Source organism: Cervus elaphus, chromosome 8, assembly GCF_910594005.1.
Source record: "Cervus elaphus chromosome 8, mCerEla1.1, whole genome shotgun sequence".
NCBI classification, from domain to species: domain Eukaryota; kingdom Metazoa; phylum Chordata; class Mammalia; order Artiodactyla; family Cervidae; genus Cervus; species Cervus elaphus.
This window is the reverse complement of record NC_057822.1, coordinates 17,557,249-17,581,558: the sequence shown is the minus strand read 5'-3', so window position 1 is coordinate 17,581,558 and position 24,310 is coordinate 17,557,249. Positions and strand designations below refer to the sequence as shown.

The 24,310-nt window shown below is 37.6% G+C and overlaps 1 protein-coding gene across 23 annotated transcripts in view; it reads right to left on the bottom strand.

Moving 5' to 3' along the window:
- Positions 1-24,310, bottom strand: part of TRIP12 (thyroid hormone receptor interactor 12) — a 149,564-nt gene that overhangs the window by 86,738 nt on the left and 38,516 nt on the right. For 15 of the 23 annotated variants that reach the window (XR_006342373.1, XM_043909759.1, XM_043909757.1 and 12 more), the window contains exons 2-4: positions 17,706-17,852; positions 2,957-3,082; positions 1,291-2,093 (exon numbers count right to left, since the gene is read on the bottom strand). Coding sequence is in view for 22 of the 23 variants with exons in the window: in XM_043909759.1 (XP_043765694.1) it covers positions 1,291-2,093; positions 2,957-3,082; positions 17,706-17,803 (1,027 nt within the window). In the remaining variant the exon portion in view is untranslated. The remainder of the gene's footprint in view (positions 1-1,290; positions 2,094-2,956; positions 3,083-17,705; positions 17,853-24,310) is intronic. The other 8 variants (XM_043909774.1, XM_043909775.1, XM_043909777.1 and 5 more) reach the window with 2 other exon arrangements.

The following is a 24,310-nucleotide window of genomic DNA, read 5'->3' as shown; positions in this document are numbered from 1 at the left end:
CAGAGTGGGACACAATTTGAGCAACCAAGCATGCACACACACACTGCATATTTAAAATACTAAATAGAACAGTTTCTACGATCTAAGAGTGAAAGAGGTTACCTTCAAATAACCCCATGATACAGATTAAACATAAAATTTTACAATAGTGTCTACTAGTATTCTGGCCAAAGTTTCACTAATACTGAATCAACTGATTTAATAGTTTATTGACTGCAGGATTCAACTATACATAGCTAACATCGTGGATTCAACACTATATTAGGCTGATTCAATATGACTGATACTTTGACAACAGTAGTAGACACAGTATAAAATCTTCCAATAACCAAAAAATGGTCTAGGTATATCATAACATGGATCTGAAATTTTCCAAGAGGGCTCAAAAGGAAAAAAGATGGTCAAAAACAAGATTCCAGGTTCAATATTAGAAAAACTAAATGCTTTAAAAATCACAGATAAGTGCCATATTGTTCTCTGTATTTGTGTCTTTTAGATTTCTCAAAATAGAAAAAAAAGGCACTTCAGCATTATAGTAATTGTAATTGAAGAGGGTCCCCATCATTTCTAATTAGTTCTAAGGAAATCAACATCTGGCTTCCTGAAGTTGATCTTTTCTTTTTTTAAAAAAAAAAAAAAAGAGGAAGAAAAGTGCCTCAAGATACCTTTCTCTTATCTAGTTTCTTTGCTTGGATATATTATTGACAAACTTATTATTAGTTTTTTCTACTTCACTATATGCTTCAAGAAGGCAAAATTCTCTCCCATTTACCTAGGAGTCATAGCCCAGTGCCTCATAACATTGAGGTATTCATCGTTAAGCTAAGCTCCTTAAAGGCCATAAAATAGTACCTATGAATGAGGTTTAAAACTAAGGTACATTTATATTCCAATAATGGAGCTCAGAGTTTCCACACATCAAGAATGTACAATACCAAAAAGCAATGTTTGATCTCCACTTGTGGTCATGACCACCTCATAACTACCACAGTTATGTTTCTAGTTAAAGGAGAAAAACCAAATTGCTGTCCTACTCTGACATTAGAAAATAAGCAGCAAACACTGCAAAGATAAAGATACAGACACCAAAATATGACAATTTACTAATAAGGCAGTGGCATTCCTTATCCATCTCCATAAAACCAAACATGGTATATCAATTACTAGACACTGTTATGTACAGATACAAGTACAGTAATAAATCTAAAACTGCCTCAGACTGCCCAACTTGAAAACCTGACAAGCCAAAGGAAATTCTCTTTAATAAAAAAGCCTTTCCAGTAAACTTACTTGCTAATTTGGCCTGTAATCCGGAAGGTCCAGGTTTGGATGTCTCTGACTTAGAAGACCCTGGAAGAGACAGCTTTGTTTTAGGAAGGCTGACTTTAGGGCTGAAGCGAGCAGCCCAATCGAACTTTGAAGAGCCAGCAGTTTTACTCGGTTCCTTTTCCCTGCTGCTTCTTCTGGGGCTGGGGCTGGATGCTGAGCGGGAACGCCTGGCCTTGTTCTGGTCTTTTCCTTGTTTCACCCTGGCACCTGGTGGAACAGCAGAGGAGGCCGAGGCGACGGCAGAGGACGAGGAGGAGGTCGAGGCAGCGGACGACGAGTCGGTGATGGTGCTACACCCAGCTTTGGCTGAGGCGGCCGATTTTGAAGCCAGCTTGGTAGGTTTTGCAGATCTCTCTTCGGCACCAGTGGCTTCAGACACAGAAGCACTCTTTATACAAGAACTCTCTGTCCTCTTTCTTTTCTGACTCCGTGAACCAGCAGCGGCCCCACTCTTTCTGGTATGAGCCTTGCTTGTGGATGGAGATGGTGCAGATTTCAGTTGTGGCTCCTGGTCTAAGTGTCTCTTCTTTGACTTACTATGTGGCTTACTCGTTTCTGAGGGAGCTTCAGTATGCTGAAGTGCTTTGGGTTTTTTGGCAGAGCTAGGAGAATTGGTCCTGTTGTAGTCTGGACTAGCACTGCGTTTCACTCCTCGAGAATTGTCTTTCTTAGGCACCTGCCCCGTTTTCTGCTTTTCTGAAGTATTGGCTCTGTCTGGATCCTCTGGTTGTGGAACTATGACAGCAGATGACGAACTGCAGCTTCTAAGAGGTTAGATAAGAAAAGAGTTAGTATCAGTCCGTCATCATAAAACCTATCGTAATAAACATATTAATCTCTTAAGTCCATGGAAATAAGATTTTTTTTAAGTGCTAAAGTATTCCTGGTAAGCCCAGTAACTAAATAAACAGAGGCGTGCAAATGGTTCAACACTGCAAAAAAGAAAAGGGGGGCAGAGGGACAGGGAGATGCTTTAGAGGGTAAAATCAGGTTCATTTAAAAGATCAGGTTCATTCTTTAGCCCAAAGATGACTGACACTGATACTCCTAATCACAACACAAAAATTAGGATTACCAAAAAAAGGATGCTTTTTTAGTAGTTCAGAACCAGTTTAAACTAAAATCTCCATACTCTGTTTACAAACGCAACTTCTTTGTTACAGTTTAAAGTAAATAAGCATTAACATACACATTTGTAAAATGAAGGTTAGAAAGTTTTTTTTACTGTGGTATCAGATATTTACAGTTGTATTCTTTTCTCTTTATCAATTAGATCTTAAATCACTGACCTGTGTCTCTGACAATAAAAAAAAAAAAACAAGAAAAATGCATTCTAAAATGGCACTGCAGATGCCTGTTAATGGTTTGTCAAGCAAAAGGAGAAACTCAAGCAAAGGGAGAAACCTGCAGGTCTCTGATAAAGGAGAATAAAAGCACTGCCTAGGGGATGTTTTACTAACATCACTGCAGAGGTGATACACCGTTTCTCCTAAAAGTTCCACCCACAGAATGACGAAAACACATGTCACAACATTTTGGCATAACCTGGTTATGTTTTAATACAAGGCAATGATTCAAATGCAAATAACTCCGCCTTGAAAAATGGATAAGCAATGTGAAGATTTACCTTTTAGAAAGGTGTCCCCTTGACAGTTCAGAAGTAGTATTAGACTGCACTTTGGGTGCCTTAGAATTAGATTTTCTACTCTCAGGAGGGCTATATCCCTTATGTTTTGCCTGCCCTAAATGTGACCTGTCAGCAGAAAACCAAAACAGAAATCTATCAGGAAAATGAGATGCAAATACAACACTGAAAGTGAAATATTTTTTCATCAAAAAAAAAGCCTCCCAATTCATTATTGACCCTATCCTTTTCCCAAATATTTCCATAATCAATTATTCTATCAAATAATCTGGCCAAAGAAATTACCTCTTAGAACCAATCCCCTCCATACCCAAGAGGTAAGATTTTTTTTATAATCAGTTGCTTAATATCATATAGCAATATTATAGTTGCTTAAGCAATAATGAATTTCAGCAATTTTAATAAAGATATTCAAATATGTCCAATTTTTGCAAAACACAAATCTAGGCTTTAGATCTAAACATTCCTTTAATAGACAATGTAACCATAGTAGCTTAAAGGGTTTATAGAAAAGGCAATTTGTGATCCCCACAATGATACTGATCACCAATTTGTACATTGTAATTCAGGTCTGCACAATAAATGCAGAAGTGGATAGAGTCAATTCTCAAACTGATTTTACAAAGAAAATCATTAAAAGCACTAAAAACAGTTAACAAGCTTACATGAAATCAATGGTGATATTTACTATGAATTTAAAGCACTACTAGTAGAAAGGATACCAAAACCAAGTCCTAGATAAAGAGATACAGAATTTGCCACAAAATATTCCAAACACAGTCAAAACCATTGTACCATTGATAGAGGGTTGGGTTATATTTATAGTAATTCAAATCCTGATGCTGCCCTGTTTTAATAGCAAGTTTAAGGGATATGATGAAACTTTTCAGTTGTTAAGACTTTTTAACCCCTGGCAAAGGTCACATGAGATTTACACAAGCAAAAGAAGCATGCATGAATATATACCCTTGAAAAGCTGGTGTTTCAGAGGAGAAATATTAAGGTTAATAGATTCAACTTATGTAATTCATGGCCAACATCCATCCTTCATGTAAATAACATAAAAGAGCATATTCTAATGAGAACAAAGTTTCATTAATATTAAAGCTGTTTAATTTTGTTAAAAAAATTTTTTTTTCAAGTCTTTCATTTTGAACATGATCTCAAAAAATTAGAAATAAGCCACTGAACACCGCATATAACAACTCCACCTAAAGGTACAGTCCTAAATGGATAATACATGTCCCATCATCGCTTCAAAGCCTGACCTAAGGTTTCCGGTCTCAGTGTCCTTGTTTTCTCTCGTTTTCTAAGAAGGGCTCAATACTGGATTCTTGGAAGAAGATATGACATTATTCTCAGTGAATATTTCTCAGGTTCATACTATTATTTTCATTTTTAAGGTTCTAATCCATAACACAATAGTATTCTCTAAACATTTAACTGGATCAACTACTAAAAAACTATAGTAACCTATAGGCTTTCCTGTGTCTTAGTCTTTGATGATATTTCCTTCCAGGGTATATGTTATATTTTCTGAGTGTATCCAAACTGAACCTTGTAGAATTTTGTATATTGTAATTTAGTCTTTATTTTTCCTAGATATTCTTATACTGGCAGACTGATATTTTGCTTTATCCCATGAGTTTCTTATCAAGAGATTTAGTTTTCAGAAGTTGCTTTTGTTTTTGTTTCATTTCTAGTATCAGATATGAGAGTTCTAATAGTTTAGCCACCTGATGTGAAGAATCACCTCACAGAAAAAGACCCTGATGCTGGGAAAGATTGAGGGAAGGAGGAGAAGGAGACAACAGAGGATGAGATGATTGGCTGGCATCTCTGACTCAATGGACATGAGTCTGTGCAAACTCCAGGAAATAGCGAGAGACAGGGAAGCATGGCTTGCTCAGTTTATGGGGTCCCAAACAAACAGTTATGACTTGGCAACTGAAAAACAACTCTTTCTTAAAGGAGTAAGACTGAGCAAATTCTCAAATCACTTCACAGTTATTTTTTAAAAAGGAAAGTAAAATATTGTTTTTCAGGTAAACAATTTACTATCCATGGAATACAATTTACTATCCAGGGAATAATATTTATAAATTATGTCATTCAGGTTCTCTACATTCTTATTTTTTTAAAGTTTGCTGTAATCTTTTAAATGAATCACAATTTCTAATACGTTTCATAGTAAAATTTAAATATTCCTTGAAAGTTTTAAGATCATATTAAAAGAAAATCTTATCAGTTCAAAGCTAGACAACTTTGTGATAATGTTCAAGTAGTGAAGTATTTAAATGTCAATCCCTGAAAGGAAAAAAAAAAAAGACATAATATATTCCTAAGTATCAGTAAGTCTGCCAACAGAAATTGACCAACATTAACCTATGCTGATCACACAGTAGAGGTAGCAGTCTTCCTTTCCTCCACCCAAATAAATTGTTCTCTGGTTTTAAAACATATTGAAACTTACAGTCACCCAAACCCACTCCTGCAGTTTTCATGTCCTTATAAATCACCTTCAAGGAACTAAAGAACACAGCAGGCAGTCTCAATGTGAATGAAAGGGGAAGGGGAGAGGAAGGGAGGCGAGGAGAAAAAGAAAGAAATTGATGTCCAATTATTCGAGAAAGTGAGGCTCACAAAACTGGCTTCAATCCCATACTGATCTGATTGGATTAATACCTTTCCTAAAATTATTTTAGGTGTGATATTCTGAGGCCTGGTGGAAAAAATATATTTAAATATTACAAAATACTGATCTTTATGTCCTTCTGACTATTATTTGGTGGTGGTGGTTTAGTTGCTCAGTTGTGTCCAGATTCTTGCAACCCCATGAACTGTAGCCTGCCAGACTCCTCTGTCCATGAGATTTCCCAAGCAAGAATACTGGAGTGGGCTGCCATTTCCTTCTCCAAGGATCCTCCAGACTCAGGGATCAAACCCTCATCTCCTGCATTGCAGGAAGATTCTTTACTGCCGAGCCACCAGGGAAGACCCTCTGACTATTGTTCAGCATGGTCTAATACATTTTTTGTAAAAGGTAGCAAATACTTCCAGTTTTGAGGTGGTACAACGTGTCACAGAAGCAGGTATAAATAACACATAAACAAATGGACACGGCTATGTTCTAACAAAATTTTTATTTACAAAAGCAGGCAGCAGGCTGGATCTGGCCCATGGCTTACCACAAGAGGAGTAGGCAACCAGATGGTTACCATAAGTAACAATGTATGCCCTCCCAAAGTGGGACTCTATTTTATTATGCCCACTTATAAATTGTTAATGCTCAGACACTATAAAGAAATCTCCACAAAATAACAATGCCCAATTAGAACAGCCAATGAGAATATAACAGCATTCAGTGCTAAAGGAGTCTTGATGCCTGTTGGCTCATTTTACCAACTCCCTCACTTATCAAACTTTATGCTTAATATTAATTTTTATTGAAAAGCATGATCTCTTTAAGATCTGTAATATTTATACCTACTATAAATCAAATTTGCAAGACAGTAGAATTCAGGACAAACTCTTAAGTAGCACCAGAATGAGCCTGTTTAGTGAATTAGAATCCAAAATAGTTAGGTGGGTGGACGGGTGTGGGGACTGAAGCTTCTGTATCAACCTATGTATGTTACTGGGGGGAAAAAAAACCCCTCATGCTCTACAATATCACCCACTAAAGCTAACTAATAGTGAAAATATGATTAGAGAAACAGCATCAAACCTATGTTATTATTTTGCAGTTAAGAGTCCTAAAAAAAAAAAATCATCAATTCTAGTAAAGATTAAACCTCCACTAACATTTGCACCAATAATCACAGATGGTCCACTCATGAGAGTTATTTCTGTACTTTCTCTTTTAAGGTATTTTCTTTTAGGACCAGCTTTGACAAAATTAAAAATGTAATTCTGGGGAAGGCTTCCTTTTTCTCATTTTCCTTCTTTATAAATGTAGGAGAGTAAATAGATGGTTTTGAGCTTCCTGAGAGTATTAAACAGTGCAAAACGTGGTGGTTCTGGAGACCACTGAACTAGCTTATTTCTTGCACTAAATGACTTCTTTAACTCATTTCTGCACGATTTCCATGTATTTTGTAAGATCGTCATATATTTCCAAATCTTACTCTTTTAATTGAAATGTCTGTCCCAACTGCAGTGCATATATTAACACTACAGAAAAAACTGCCTCTGAACCAACACGATTTCCACAGCACACTGACATCATTTCCAAGTGGATGTGGGCCAATTCAGGTTAAAGAAATCTATGCTGCAAAAGAGCATGCTATTATCAACTCTTGGTTGTGTGCTTTCAAGAGTAACTTGAAACCAAGTTCCAAATGTCTCGTGGTGACTTTCAGGCAAACTCTAGTGATTGTCTCTTCTAGAAACTTTACTTTTACTATGCTTTAGTAAAATCTTTGGTATCCTGAAAGATTAGAAACCAACTCTGGTTCAGAAGACATCTAAAAGAGGGCAAAACCTGGTAGCAAAGAGCACATTCCTAATCTAATCGTAGGCAAAATGAGGAAAGCAGCTCATTACAAGCAGCTAGTTAATTCCTTGTATTACAGGTCTCGGATTCTGTTTGAAATTAATATCTGTGCCAGCATACGTGTTACCAAACAGAAATGATTTGATACATAATTAAACCTCCAAATGTCTATGTGTGTGTCCATGCACACAGACATTTTTATGCCTTTATGTTTTACATGCACAGTTGTAACATTTAGTTTTATCTTCTATAAATTAAATGCCAGCTTATAATGCTATAAAACACGTTATAAATAAGCCTCAAGATGGAAAGTTCATTCAAAACACTTTAAACAAAAAACTCACTAATGTCTCCTGTAAAATGTACTAGTTTCTATTTCAGTCACAAAACAGAAGTTAAGTAGTCTGAACAACGTTCCTATGTTGAGTTACGGCAAAATGCTGGCTCCAAAAGTTCTCTAATATAGAACTCCTTATTTATCTTACAAAAGTGTCTTTAAAAAAGAAAAGAAAAACAAACAAACAAACAAACAGTGGTTCCTCCTCCAGGGAGTATTTTCAAAACATTCTGGGGAACAGTGGTGCTACTGGCATTTTTAGCAGTTAAGCACCAGAGGTAGAAAGTATCATGACCTAAGGGAGAAATGGGCTTATAATTAATTTCTCAGCTTAGCTTTGTTTTGCATGGTCCTCTACATACTTAAAGCTTTCCAGGAATGAATGAGAATCAACAAGATTGTATTTTCTTTTTTTGCAGCTTTATCAAGAGCCATGCGTCACTTTGGAAAAGTTTATAATAAAATGCTTACAGCATTTAAGTCTGTTGTTGCAGTTGTCACATTCAACAAATCCAAATACAGATGCAAGCATCTGAATATAGTGTCATCTTGCATCAAGTACCCAAGCATTTACTTACTGAGATAATACTTTATCATCAACTGTTTTATACTTTTTTGTTTTTAGCTTTGTAAAATGCTCATACATTATATCAATGTTTCTAAACTGTGTAGGCAAGCATTTTATATACTTCCTAATTCAAGATATTAGAGGGGCATCAAAGTAAAGATACTTACATTATACGATACACACTATAGAGTGGGATTGACTGGTTTGATCTCCTTGCAGTCCAAGGGACTCTCAAGAGCTTCTCCAACACAACCAAACCAGTCAATCCTAAAGGAAATCAACCCTGATATTCACTGCAAGGGCTGATGCTGATGCTCCAATACTTTGGCCACCTGATGTGAAGAGCCGACACGTTAAAAAAGACCCTGATGCTGGGAAAGATTGCAGGAAGAGACGGGGACGACAGAGGATGAGATGGTTGGACGGCATCACCAGCTCAATGGACATGAATTAGGTAAACTCCAGGAGTTGGTGAGGGGACAGGGAGGCCTGGCGTGTTGCAATTCATGGGGTTGCAAAGTGTCGGACACAAGTGAATGTGCTAAGTTGCTTTGGTCATGTCTAACTCTTTGCAACCCCATGGACTGTAGTCCGCCGGGCTCCTCTGTCCCTGGGATTTTCCAGGCAAGAATACTGCAGAGGGTTTGCCATGCCCTCCTCTAGTCTTTCATATATGAAGTTATAACTTGCTGTTCAATTACTGAAGAAACATTTGTATATATTTTTTTAGTTGCACTGATAAATCTTCTAGGAAAAGCGTTTTTCTCTTCTAGGAAAGCATTCTGAGACTGAGAAAGCATTTGCAAAATGTGGTGAGGGACATCAGATTCCTTCAATACTGAGGAACAGGAGGATCAGAGTAAACCGTCAGTGAAGATATGAAATAATCCACAGCAGCTGATGGCTTATAGGCTTCCAGTATGCTTAACAAGTGACAGCTAGAAAAAATTTCACACCTGATGGTTAGGGACAAATAACCTATAATGCAGGGAAAATTGCACAATATAGAAAATATTTCTCTATTGGTCCAAGAAATAACAGGATACTATTAAGAATCCAATGTACATAACCTCTACCTAGAAAAAAGTAGTCTCTGTTCCTCCTGAGGCCACAACAACCACGCTGAACACAACACTGTCAGTCTTGCCTCCCAACCCAAAGCCTGAGGGGATACACCAGTCTTCTCAGCATTACCAAAGCAGCCCAAGAAGTGGAAGAGTGTGTGCACATGCGCTTCTGCTGGTGAAACTCAAAGTGAATAATTACTCTGTAAGATTTGCCCTTACTGAGAGGAGTACGTGACAAGTTATCTAGCCAACCCTAGTATAAACTGTTGTTTGAAGTGTTTTCAATTTAATCATAAGAAACAATAAAGCCATTTTCACATCACACCATGTCTCCCTTTAACATTCTCCTCCTCCCAAAGATGAAGACGCCTCCATCTGACTGAGCAAAGGTCAGGACCAAAAAAAGATGGAAGGAACATCAAAAAATGAATATTTAAAAAGGCACCATACTGGTTAATCAGGTAGAAGAATAAAGAGAACACACAATTGTATGGGCATGCTGCACTGAGGAGAACTGAGGGGAATAATCGGTCTGGTGTAGATGTTTAACAGTTCTGATAGCTACCAGGTGCTGTTTACAAACATTCCACTTTCTTTCCAGGCAGACGGTAGGATAATACCTGCCAAACCACCTGGAAGTGACATGCTGCCATGTAACTTGCTCTGGTCAAGGGAACATGAGTGGAAACGGATCACTTGAGGGAAGTCTTGGACAGTCAGAAAGCAATTCAGCATTTTCTCTTGCCACCAGAGCAGTGTGGACATGGAGCAGAGCCTGCAGGCAACCCACGACGAACAAGTCTCCTAATGGCTAGATGATATACTAATATTTAGGAGCTGTTTGTTACTGCAGCACAATCCCTGTAGCATACCCATTTAAACCGGGCCCTATTTCAACTCTGCCTTCACTCCAGTCAATCACCTTTTCACGACCATGTCCGTAAAAGAAAGTGACACTTCTGCACCTACAAATGCCAAGGAAATAAATCTCCTTATTTCAACACTAGTATTTGTTGAACACCTACTACTTACGAACAAAGTAACAAGAGAAACAGAAAAAAGAACTTAAAATCTACTCTGGAAGTAACTAATGACTCTACTTTTGAAGTACAGACAAACATGGCTGACATGTATCCTATGTTTTACAAGTGCTTCCTCAGCCTTCAAAGCCCACTTCCATGAGGCCATTACTAGAAACACTTCTCTGACTTCAGTAACCACCTACATGCCAGTTTCCCCTACTGCGCTGGAAACTGCTCGTGACAAAGGCTATTCTACTCTCACTTTTGTAACTGCTATCTAGCATGCTGCACGATGTTCTACAAATGGATGAATACCATCTTACACTGTTTATACTGCCAAGAACACTAAGGCAGGACTTGTTAAAACTCTAAAGCCAAAAAAGAAAAAGAGGCTTTATTAAAATAAGGCATGCATATCTCCACAATCAAAACAGTTAAAGAATCAAGCCTAGAGAAAAGATTCAACACAGATCTGAAAAACAAAGGAATGGAAACTATTCAGAACTTTAACCACACATACTCTAATACATTTGCTTTTCTCTGTCCATCTTCTTCCATAAATAAGGCAGGAGACATGCAGCTGACAACTTCAGATTCACACCTGCCCTCTGCAACCAGAAAGGAAAACACTTCCAATTTTTCCCAGCTTGGATCATGTGACCACCCTAGTACCATTCCTGAACTCAGAATAAATGACTGTAGATTCTCCCAGCTTTGGCAAAAGGCAGTGGGTAGATCCTTGGAAGGAAAGCTATGACAAACACAGACAGGGTATTAAAAAGCAGAGACATTACTTTGCCAAGGTCTATATAGTCAAAGCTATGCTTTTTCAAGTAGTCGTGTATGGATGTGAGAGTTGGACCCTAAACAAGGCTGAGCAACAAAGAATTGATGCTTTTGAACTGTGGTGTTGGAGAAGACTCTTGAGAGTCCCTTGGACTGCAAGGAGATCAAACCTGTCAATCCTAAAGGAAATCAGTCCTGAATATTCATTAGAAGGACTGATGCTAAAGCTGAAGCTCCAATACTTTGGCCACCTGATGTGAAAAACCGACTCATCTGAAAAGACCCTGATGCTGGCAAAGATTGAAGGCGGGAGGAGAAGGGGACGACAGAGGATGAGATGGTTAGAAAGCATCCCAACTCAATGGACATTAATCTGAGCAAACTCCAGGAGATAGTGAAGGACAAAGGAGTAGCATGCTGCAGTCTGAAGAGTCGAACTGACTTAGTGACTGAAAAACAACAATGGGGGACCTGGGGCAGAGTAAAATCATGGTGGAAAAGATTAACTATCACTCAAAACACATGAGTTAAGAACTGAGGGATATCATTACACAAGAGAAAGCATTAAGTCACTCAACCATGTCCAACTCTTTGTGACCCCCATGGACTGTAGCCTGCCAGGGTCCTCTGTCCAATGGACTTCTCCAGGCAAGAATACTGGAGTGGGTAGCCATTCCCTTCTCCACGGGATCTTCCTGACCCAGGGATGGAAACTGGGTGTATCCACATAGCAGGCAGATTCTTTACCATCACAGCCACCAAGGAAGTCCCAATACCTAAGAGGAGGGGCTAATCTCAGATGAATAAATTAAAAGGTCAGTTCTCCTGTATAGTGGGGTTCAAAGGAACAAAAAACTTAGTACGTTTACATCAAGAAGTATTCTCACTCAGATCTCACTTCTTAAACCTATTTTTCTAGGGTTTAATATCTCTTACTGTACAAACACCAATAAAGTGAAATTAATGCAATCTTCCCATATCAAATTAGCAGGAAAATGTAAATGGAAATAACACAAACAGAATGATGAGAAAATGTACTTTTTTTCCTGATGGTGATAAGTAAATTGGAGGGCAAAAGATTTATGTGAAATAAGTTAACTATAAAAAACTTGCTTTGACCAAGCAATTTCATTTCTTGGAACATATCCCTTGAGAGATACCAAAACTGCAAACATCTAAGCACAAGCAAAAACTTCTCCCACTGCAACCACCTAACTATCCAAAAAATGAAAATTAATAGTGGAAAATATTGCACATTGATTCAGCAAATCATGTGACCATTTGTAAACAACTGCCAAAAATTCATTTTAAGAGAAAATATTTATGTTGGGATATTGAGTGGAAAAAATAGTACCATCTAAAAATATTTACAGTATAATCAGCTACATGGTAAGTGGTGCTTTAAAGATAGATAGGGAATTTCCTAGGGGTTCAGTGGTTAAGACTCCTCGCTTCTATTGCAGGGGACACAGGTTCAATAACTGATTGGGGAACTAAGATTCCCCCATCAAAATAAAGACAGATAAAAATCAAAACAGACTTAATCTCTGGATGATATTTATTTTCTGTTTGTGTTTTTCTGTATCCCAAACCTTTGAAATAATTTTTTAAAGCAAAATGTTAACACAAATCTGTATCTTTCTATAAAATTAACCCTGGCTTTAAAAACTCCCTGCTTTGCAATGTTAACAGAAAGCAATAACCTTTAGATTTCATAATTTATTACTCAGAAATAAATAAATAGTAAAACTCTGCAGACAAATTTTGTAATGGGAGTGTGAAGGTGGAATGGATTGGATTCAAGCATTTCTTCACACCATTAAAAAAAAAAAACAACACTGACAGAACTGAGAAGAAAATTTTATTCTCGGAGAAGGCAAAGGAAGAAAAGAAACAAAGAGCTAATATACCTGACCACCTAAATTTAAAATCTACCATAAATTAGAAGTAGAACAAGTCATAAACAAAAAATACTTGCCCATCTCTGTAGGTTGATTCCCTTTTCATAAAGGGTTCTAATAAAAGAACAAGCATCCTCAAAATTCAAAGAGAAAAGGACACTAAGACAACTCATAAAATATATAAAAATGGCCAATATGTGGGGAAGATCTTCACCCTATGGTAATCAAAGAAACAGTAAGTTTAACCAAAGGAATCCCTTTTCCCCACAAACTTCTACTAAAAATGGCGCACTGTATTGGCCAGGATTTGAAGAACTAGGTATTTTCACAAAGTGTTAGTAAGTATAAATTGGTTTAGTCAAAACAAGAAAAAAAAAACCAAAGTGATTAGATCTTTCTGAAAGACAATTTAGCATTCTGTTAAAAAAAGTCTTCAGAACTCCCCTGGTGGTCCAGTGGTTAAGACTCTGCACTTTCAATGCACGGGACATGGGCTCAATCCCCAGGTGGGGAACTAAGGTCCCACATGTCATGCAGCACCAGAAAGAAAAAAAAAAAAGTCTTCAAAATAATTCATATCCTTGGGTCCTATGAACCTATTGCAGGAATCTGACTCAATAAAATCATAATCATACTCAAATATGATAGGCATGGCAGCAATATATTTTACAGAAAAAAAAAAAAAAGAGGGAAAAAACTAGAAGCCATAATTCAAATCATGAAGTAGAAACAGAGTAGAAATACGAACCATCATTATCTCCGGGTAGATGGATAAAATTTATGTTAATTCTATAATTCTCCCAAGGCATCCAATTTTCTGTTCTCATCATGCTGTGTTTTTGTAACAAAAACAATGTCAAACAAACCTCACTACAACAACCTTAACTGAGGTTGCTATAAAACTTAATTCAATCCTACCACTGACATTTGAGAAAAACAAAAAAATGCTAATGAAAATGCTAATGAATAGCCAAGAGGGAGGGATAGCCTGCAAATACCTGTGCTAGCAGTGGGAAGGCTAGGTAACATCCCTCAGAGCAAGCCCACACACAAGCAGAAGAGGTGAAGGATTTCCTGAAGAAGAAAGAGCACGCAGAGGAGTAGATCAACGGCCGCCCAACGAACTATGGAAGAAGGGAGAAGAGAAAAACAACACAAGAGGGGAAAGGTATCTACTTTCATTAGGAATAGAGATGAAGAATGGGTGGAAAACACAGAGGGAATAATCAAGAGAAAATAAATATATCCCAAAGAATCAAGTTTCTTTTACCTTATGGATGAACTAAACCTCTCTTCTTAAGGCAAAAAAAAAGGTAAGTGTCCTTGATTTGGGAAAAAGACAGAAGTGGTCACAGAAAGGAAGCTACACAAAAAAGGACACGTTCACCCAAGCTGGGAAGGAAACAGAGCGAATCAAAAAGGAATGAATTAAGAAATTCTAGGAGGGAAAAACGTAAAATTCCAAACTGAAAGAGTTAAATACTCTTCAGTTGTAAGTACTTCACGACCTCCTCTAAGTCTTTCATCATCTGGATCAAGTAGTTCGTGCAGTAAGAACGGTTGGCATAAAGAAAGGAATTGGACTGGAGACTGAAGCAGTCAGGAATCGAGCCCTGTCTCTACACAGCAGCTGTGTAAAGCTGAGCAAGCATTTACCAAACAGGGGCTACATATTTACTATCACACAGTTTCTGTGAGTCTCAAAGTGAAAGAATATGTAGATCTGCTGGAGTAGATGCTGTTATTATTGCTACTATTTCAATCACTGGACCACTGTGAATACGTCCACAAGACCAAAGTCACTGTGTTTTGGAAACAAAAGTCACAGTAATAGGAGTATTTTTACTTAAGGAAAGCTAGGCAACAGGAATCAGGTTAAAAGAATGGAAAATATAGTTACAATTGCTCTCTCCCAATTAATGCCAATCCTCTCACTCCCCAACATCCCTGGAGAGGTTTCTCAGAAGTTACATAATTGGTACTACAGCACACTCCACTGGGGCTTCACAAGTCAGTCTGGGGTTTGAGGTCCCTTCCAGTTCTGACAATCTATCACAAACAAAACAATCAAGCGCGCTAAAATGGCAAAATGAGATTCAGATGTGCAAATATATTCTCATTTGCATTCTTAGCCAAACTGATAAGACATTTTGACCGAAGTTCCAAATTCCTACGTCCTGATCATAATTATACTTCTCCACATAAAAACAGGAAACACCTAAACAATCAAAATTACTAAATTATGGTATTAACCACACAAGTAGACATGAAGACTTTAAAAGGCATGTTTTTAAACAAGTTTTAAAGACAGGAAACAACACATATAATACTAAACTTCAAAAAAGTGAATATGCCCTCTTTTGTGTACTATTTTTGCCAGGAAATGTTTCTCGAAGATATAAAAGTTGAAATCGTGAGAGATGAAATGGGGCTTACACTACTGAAAGGGAGGAAGGATTCAAGTCTTACAAAAACTCCTAATTACACCTTGCTTTATGTATTTTGGCATGTTTCTGCCATTCCAAAGAAACTTAAATTTCATATCTTCCATCAATTGAGCATGCATCACTGACTGGCTTAAAGCACATAAACTTTAGGGAAAGATCCATTCTACACATCTAATTGAGTTCAATCTTGAGCACAACTTCACTATTAAAGCCAATTAATCTTAATCAACTAGAATTACTGTGTCTATTTGTTTTCCACTCACATTTTTAAATACATAATACAATAGAATATTTAAATAATTTTCCCTACCACTGAGGTGCAAAAAAGATAATGGTGCTGAAACATCACTGGATTTACAAGTAATATACTGTGCGAAGTGCGAAATGTTTGTCAATCATATCAAGAGTCTAAGCATAACCTGGGGATTAATATGTACAAAACTCCGTTTGAAAATTACAAGTAACTTATATGCTTATGCATGCACATCTACTATGGCTCAGCAGGTAAAGAATCCGTCTGTGATGCAGGAGACACAGGAGATGTAGGTTCGATCCCTAGGTGGGGAAGATCCCCTGGAGAAGGAAATGGCAACCACTCCAGTATTCCTGCCTGGGAAACGTCTCGAACAGAGGAGCCTGGTGAGCTGGGTCACAAGAGTTGGACACAAATGAACCACTAAGCACATGCAAGTGCACGCACGTGCAGGAACAGGTCAGTGTTAGCAGTGACACTAAGTGGACTGTGAAAATATGTTCTTCTTCATACTTCCCTGTATTTTCCAAGTTCTCTAAAATATGTAACATTTTTGTAATGGGGGGTGATATTTTCTCATCAGCAGCATAAAGTATGGCTACTCCAAAGAATAATCTAAATGTAAAAAAAGCAAAAAATTTAGAACAAAACTCTGTATTAAGCATTGTTCTAAAAGTTTAACATACTGTAATACTTAAATTAACTAATAACCCTGTAAAATAAGTCTCCTCACTGTATGGACTAAAAAAAAAAAAAAAAAAATCGAGGTTTTCTGAAGGATATATAACAAAGGACACACAGCTATTTCACAAGAGACAAAAATGCCACACAAACTGTCCTAGCCCAACGTCCAAATGTTCAACCACTAAAACAGCCTGACATGAGCAAGACGTACTTCAATTTCTTCTTTACATTTGACGTTTACCTTTTATAAATATATAAAACATTTATAAATTATATATATTTTTTACTAGACAATATACTGGAGAAGGAAACAGCAACTCACTCCAGCATTGCTGCCTGGGAAATTCCATGGATTCTAGCGGGCTACAGTCCATGGGGTTACTAAGAGTTGGACATGACTTAGTGACTAAACAAGACAATATATACATGATAATGCCTCAAAATGTTGCATAAGGTAATCTTATTAGAGTTTAGCCACAATCTACTTTAATCTATGATGAGTCCATGCACTGGAAAAGTAGGCCCAAGCAAATCTGAATATATTATGCATAAAATGACAGTACTTAGCTAAATCATGGAATTCAACATTCAGTAGAATGTATCTGATTCTTCATATTACCCCCTATACAACGACTCCAACTAAAAAAGACCAACTCAACATGAAACACTGAGAATGGATATGCTAACAGACAACCTTACCAGCCTGTCAGCATCCACGTGTTGTCAAAAAGTAAGATGGGGAAAAAACTCAAAAGCTAGGCAACAAAACTCAAGATCTTAAAACAAATGAAGGTTCCTTTCAAATAAGGTAAATAAACCAAGTCACAACACACATGAAGGAAGGGATCACAAATGGTTGAAAGGTATGTTGTAGCCTGTGTATAAGACAGTGAGGAGAAAGAAAAGGGGCCAACAAAACATGATGCGCCACATGTTAACAACCCAGAGATTCAAGTTTTGATAATGACTGAGAACTGTTTTTTGAGCCTGGGGGTGGGAGTGGGGATGATTGGATAATCACTCTGAATTCCAGGTTTGTGCTACCTAGCTCAAAAATTAGAAAAGAAATTCCCCTTTATAGTGAGCCATTTAAGCTCTGGTACATATAGTGAGGTTTTAAAAAAACTTTCTTTAATCCCAATTTCTTTTCAAATTACCGTTAAATACATACCTTCCTCCTATCGAGTCGTCTTGTGGTTGGGCCCCGGCAGTGTTCCTCTGTGAACGTCGCAGTGACCCCCCTGGATTGTTATTAGGCCGGTTGGACATTGGCACCTCTCTCTTGAAGGGACATACCCTTTCTAGACACTACCATTCACTAAAAGGGAAAAAAAGAAAAAAATAAAGTGTCAACTATATTGATAAGACACCAAAAACGAAGGAACCATAAAAGAGGAAACTCTATATACACAGTTTGATCAGACAGCCTTCACCAACACTGCACTGTCTTAATTAAACTGTGAAGTCTGGTCGATTAATGTGTCATAAAGTGTTGCTCAGTCATGTCCGATTCTTTGTGACCCCATGGACTGTAGCCCACCAGGCTCCTCTGCCCAGGGGGATTTTCCAGGCAAGAATACTGGAGTGGGTTGCCAGTTCCTTCTCCAGGGGATCTTTCCAACCCAGGGATCGAATCCAGGTCTCTCCACATTGCAGATTCTTTACCATCTGAGCCACCAGGGAAGCCCCATAAAGTGTCAGGACTGTATCAAATTCAAGGCATTAAGTCCAGAACCCAGCACATAAAATCTACTTATATTTCTCATGCAATGACCAAGAAATTCCCAATTGGAAAAAAAAAAAAACAGAGCACAAGTAGAAATCTTTGTTTCTACATTTCTAGTAAAGGAAAGGAGCACTGCATCTAAACTCTGAACACCTTGGCTGAAGTCCTGTCACAGAACAGGTTTTAAAGGAGCCTGCCTTTGTACAATCCACAACCTTTAGCCTCAGATTCCCCAGCCACAGAATAGAAACATATGCCATGGGTACTTCACAGTACTGCTGTGGCCTAATGAAACCACGAATACAAAGGAAATGGCAGAGCCATAGTATCTTACTGGAGAAACCAGGAAAAAGCAGCTCAAGCACAGTGAACTGAGAAATGGCCCCAGGTCTCCTGGATTTCAACATCAGCTGTGCTGGCTCTGACTCCAGACAGGAAACTTGCTCTCTAGATTGGTTTACCTCTTCTGTAAAATCAGTTATCTCTACCTCATGGAGATGTTAGCAGTAAGAAATCTGTGAACATAGTTCATAAGTGTAATAACAATTTAGTTCAAAGCAGAGTTCTTAATTCGTTTGAACTTTTTATCTTTCTATAAGAAACTAATACACAGGAAAAAAAGGCTGATTTTCAAAGAAAATGAGTTTAGCTGATAAAATAGGTCAAAGGTACTATAGAGAGAGAAAAAACTGCCTTCTTTTTTTGCAATTTTTATAAGTCAAATCTGACACTATTTTTAAGTCTCCAGTCAAATTCCAAGTACAGTTCTTCAGTTAACTTCTATTTTTGGGGGAGGGAACAGAAGGACTAATCATACAACATTACAAAAGTTGTGCCAAAAAGAATGTAAATTAATCATAACTCAATCTATTACTGGGTTTTAAGAGATTTCCATCCACTGTAACAGCAAAGTGGGTTTTCTTTTGAGTCACATACTGACCCAATTCAGTAGAAAAGGGCTATTTCTATCACACATTACCACACCACCAATTAATATACTAAATAAACTTTAGTCAGGTTCAAATTACTAATAGAATTACTCTCAATTTTAGAAAGAAAACAAGAGAAAATACTATGCAAACATTAAAAAAGAAAGAGGAAGGTTCAATTTACATGAACTGATGGAAAGGTCTCTCCCAGATATGCTACAGGAAAAACAGTATAATTTCCATCTATGTGTACATATAAATTTAGAAGGTTTGCATATGTATGTTTATGTATTATTTACACATTAAAAATTCGTAGAAATAAATTCATAAAACAGACATTGTTAATTTAACCCCTCCCCTCCAGCCTTATCACTAGTTTCACTTTCCATGGTTTCAGTTACCTACCTGATCAGCCATGGTACAAAAATATTGAATTAAAAATTAAGTTTTCCAGACTTTTAGACTCTGTGGGAGAAGGCGAGGGTGGGATTTCAGAGAGAACAGCATTGAAACAAGTATACTATCAAGGGTGAAACTGATCACCAGCCCAGGTTGGATGCATGAGACAACTGCTCAGGGCTGGTAGACTGGGAAGACCCAGAGGGATGGGATGGAGAGGGAGCTGGGAGGGGGGATTGGGATGGGGAACACATGTAAATCCATGGCTGATTCATGTCAATGTATGGCAAAAACCACTAGAATACTGTAAAGTAATTAACCTCCAACTAATAAAAATAAATGGAAAAAAATTAGTTTTCAATTACAATTTTCAAATTAAACTTTTCAATTACAACTTTCAAAGTAAAGTTTTCAATTCCATATAGCTGGTGGAACCACATGCCATCCGTGTCTGTCCCACTCAGAATGTGAATCATCCTTCTGTCCACTGCGTCCACTATATATATGCTCCGCACCCATTAGTATAAGAAAAACACACAGGATGTACAGAACTCAGTACTATCTATAGCTTCAGGAATCTACTCAAGATCTTGAAACATATCCCCCTGAAGGTGATACTGACTGACTATGAGAAAGAGGACTGGGTCTGAGATGAAAGGAGTACTTTTGTTACCTATTCTTTGAAAGCAGTAAGGTAGGTCATTTGATTACAAACGTTGGGCTCCTGAGTCAAACTGCCTCTGACTGAGTTCAGATCTTAACTCCAACATCAACAAAATGTATGACCTTGTATGGCTTCCCTGTTGGCTCAGATAGTAAAGAATCTGCTGCAATGCAGGAGTCTGCCTGCAATGCAGAAGACCTAGGTTTGATCCCTGGGTCCAGAAGATCCCTTAGAGAAGAAAATGGCAACCTTTTCCAGTATTTTTGCTGCGACAATCCCATGGACAGAGGAGCCTGGCAGGCTGCAGCCCATGGGGTCACAAGAGTCGGACAAAAATTAACAACTAAACCACCACCACCAAGAACTAAATAAAAGACCCATCTATTTCAGAATTCATCCAGGAAATTTTACCACTTCAAAAGCCATCTCCATGCCATCTTGCCTGGACCCCCAACAGTGTGGACACAAGAGAACAGCATGATACTGTTCCTTTCACTTTGAAAAGCAAAGAAAACTATTATTAAAGAGGGTTAGGAGATCTTACCTGCCCACTTTTGGCTATTAAATGCCTATTGTATGTCATGGGGCGTTAAGTGATTCAAATGAATGTAGAAGTCATACTGGGGGATTTCCCTGGTGGTCCAGTGGTTATGAATTCCCCTTGCAATGCAGGGGTTGCAGGTTTGATCCCTGGTTGGGGAACTAAGATCCCACATGCCACGGAGTAACTAAGCCTTTCATGCCACAACTAGAGAGTCCAAGTGCTGCAACTAAAACCTGACACAGCCAAATAAATGAATATTAAAAAAAAAAGAAGTCATACTGGTTAATTTAACCTATATTTAGTAAAGTAGCCTTAATAGTGCTCCCCAAACCTTCAGAGTTTGTCAATCAGCACCAGGCGATTCACGGATTAATTCTTGAAATTTAAGAGAGGAAAAGTGGCAAGTAACAAGACATTTATCTAAGTGCTATCTGCTTTTAAAGCATAAACTGGTCTTTAAGTAAGGAGGCCAGGCTCTGTAAAACTTTGGAATTTGAATTGCCCAAAAGTAAATAGAAGAATAACATATAATACACATAGGATCTTCCCCTCTGCCAGCTATCAACAAACTTAAGAGACAGAAGGGACCCTTGGGGGTGATCAAGTTCAATGCCTTACATTACAGACAATTCCAAATGAAGAAAGTTCAAATCATCTCATGACGAACTAGTCCTCTGAACCCTGATATGCAGGCAACCTATCCCCCCTAGAGTTCACTACAATCTCAAATTTTCAAAATTTAACTCTTTGGCTCCAGACATGAGCCCAAAAATCACTATGCAATAATTTCCTTCTTGCTATATGAGTATTCTGTGTTGTCTTCACCAATCAGTATACCTAACATATTTTATTAATTAAATTTTAAAACACAAAGTTAGAGTTACACTAATAAAAAAAACTGCTGAAAATTGTTTTGACATACTGAAATGAAAACAAACTCAAAGATTCCATCTTAATAGGCATCTCATAATGCAGAAGCTAGAAGGTTTAAGGTTTAAGTACAGTCATAAACTCTTTCAAGTACTGAAATACATGAGTCTTCTAACCATGGATTATATACCTTCATTTCAGTGGAAATAACCACCAACAGTTTCCACACGAAACCTCTGACATTAATTCCTAAAGCACTGAAATTAAAGAGATGGCATACATGACTTTGATTTCAATAGGAAAAGCATAAAAACACTGATATGTTCAAGACTGAAAGCAAACTCATAGAACAGATAGATGGTACCAGAAGCAGGGTAGAGGGGGTGGGCCAAATGGGTAAAGGAAGCCAAAAGGCACCAACTTCAGCTGTCAAGGAAGTTTTATTATTAAAGCAATTTAATATACAACATGATGATTATGTTAACATTACTGTACTGCATGTTTGAAAGTTGCTAAGAAAGTAGATCTTGGAAAAAAGTATGTATATATGGTGATGGATGTTAACTATACTTTGTAATCATTATGCTGTGTAATGGAAACCAATATGATGGATGCCAATTATACCTCAATTAAAAAAAAAAAAACTTGCCCTGTGAACAAACTCATAACACAGCTCTAACCATCAACAAATTTACCCACTGTAAAGATTAAATGGCATATGAATTTTATGTGAAAATGTATTTACCTCTTCAGGCAAACAGAATTTCTTCAGGAAAAAAAAGAACTGTATTATTAATCTACATTTTAAAATTCATTCTCAGAGTTTCATAAGAAGGATATTCTTTCAATAAAACTTCAACTGTAAACATTCTGGAAATTAAGTTTCCTTTAATTTCACAATTCAAAATCACAGAAGAGAGAGGTTAAGGTTAGGGGAAAAAATTAACTAAAGTTATAGTTAACTTTGTATATAGAATATATAGTACTTCTTCCTAGTCAAATGGCCAAAAATAGGAAGGAAAATCAAAGTTAGCTTTTGTGCCAAATTTTTATCACATGAAGGAAGCTGGATAGACCGGAGAATGTATCTCCAATTTAGTGACCAAGAGCAGTCACGTACAGCCCCAAACCAAGCTAATACATTTACCTATGTAACCACTATCATTTATTTGACAGGCAACTCTTAAACACTGAACAAAAGTTCTATTATTTTCACAGTAAAGATAACATTTTTCTAAAAATCTAATATCCCACAGAGTATTTGTAGAAAGTTTCCAGCTTTCAGAATTGACACTTAAAGGGAATTTTATTTATCCAACGTGTTTCCCCTCCCCACTCCCCAATTTCTTATGCTTTCTACTTAGATATGATATGGTCCTCCATAGAGACTTCGTTTGGCTTAAGATTATAAAACTGGGGTTTAATAGCAACAGTAATTAACACAATTTCCACAGAACTTTATTCATTTGTTTATCCTAATAAACAAAATTTAAACATGCCAATGAGTCTTATTAACTGTGTAGCTTATTATTCCTACTTTACAAATAAGGAAACTGCAGCATTACAAAATTAAGTTGCCTGCATTCAACAAGTATTAGCATCTGGACATGCAGGGCTGCAAGGAACAGCATCCAGAATTGTGGATGTAAACAACTGCAAACACCAGATCAAAAAGGTACGACTCACTACTATCTCAGGAGAAAGGACAGTAAGTTGACCTTACCAAGAGCAGTATTAAACAACTCTATAGTAAAATGGACCACCCTAGCTTTTAAAAGAAGTCACTCCGGCTTAAGAACAACAGCATCAAACATGACTATCTTTAAAATGAGAATGAATACCCTTTCAGTTCAGTTGCTCAGTCCAACTCTTTGTGACCCCATGAGTCGCAGCACGCCAGGCCTCCCTGTCCATCACCAACTCCCAGAGTTTACTGAAACTCATGCCCATCGAGTCAGTGATGCCATCCAGCCATTTCATCCTCTGTCGTCCCCTTCTCCTCCTGCCCCCAATCCCTCCCAGCAACAGGGTCTTTTCCAATGAGTCGACTTTTTGCATGAGGTGGCCAAAGTATTGGAGTTTCAGCATCAGCATCAGTCTTTCCAATGAACACCCAGGACTGATCTCCTTTAAGATGGACTGGCTGGATCTCCTTGCAGTCCAAGGGACTCTCGAGAGTCTTCTCCAACAAAGAAGACAAATTGATGCTTCAAAAGCATCAATTTTTCAGCACTCAGCTTTCTTCACAGTCCAACTCTCACACTCATACATAACCACTGGAAAAACCATAGCCTGACCAGACGAACCTTTGTTGGCAAAGTAATGTCTCTGCTTTTTAATATGCTGTCTAGGTTGGTCATAACTTTCCTTCCAAGGAGTAAGCGACTTTTAAAAAATTTCATGGCTGCAATCACCATCTGCAGTGACTTTGGAGCCCAAAAAAATAAAGTCTGACACTGTTTCCACTGTCTTCCCATCTAGTCCCCATGGGGTGATGGGACCAGATGCCATGATCTTAGTTTTCTGAATGTTAAGCTTTAAGCCAACTTTTTCACTCTCCTCTTTCACTTTCATCAAGAGGCTTTTTAGTTCCTCTTCACTTTCTGCCATAAGGGTGGTGTCATCTGCATATCTGAGGTTATTG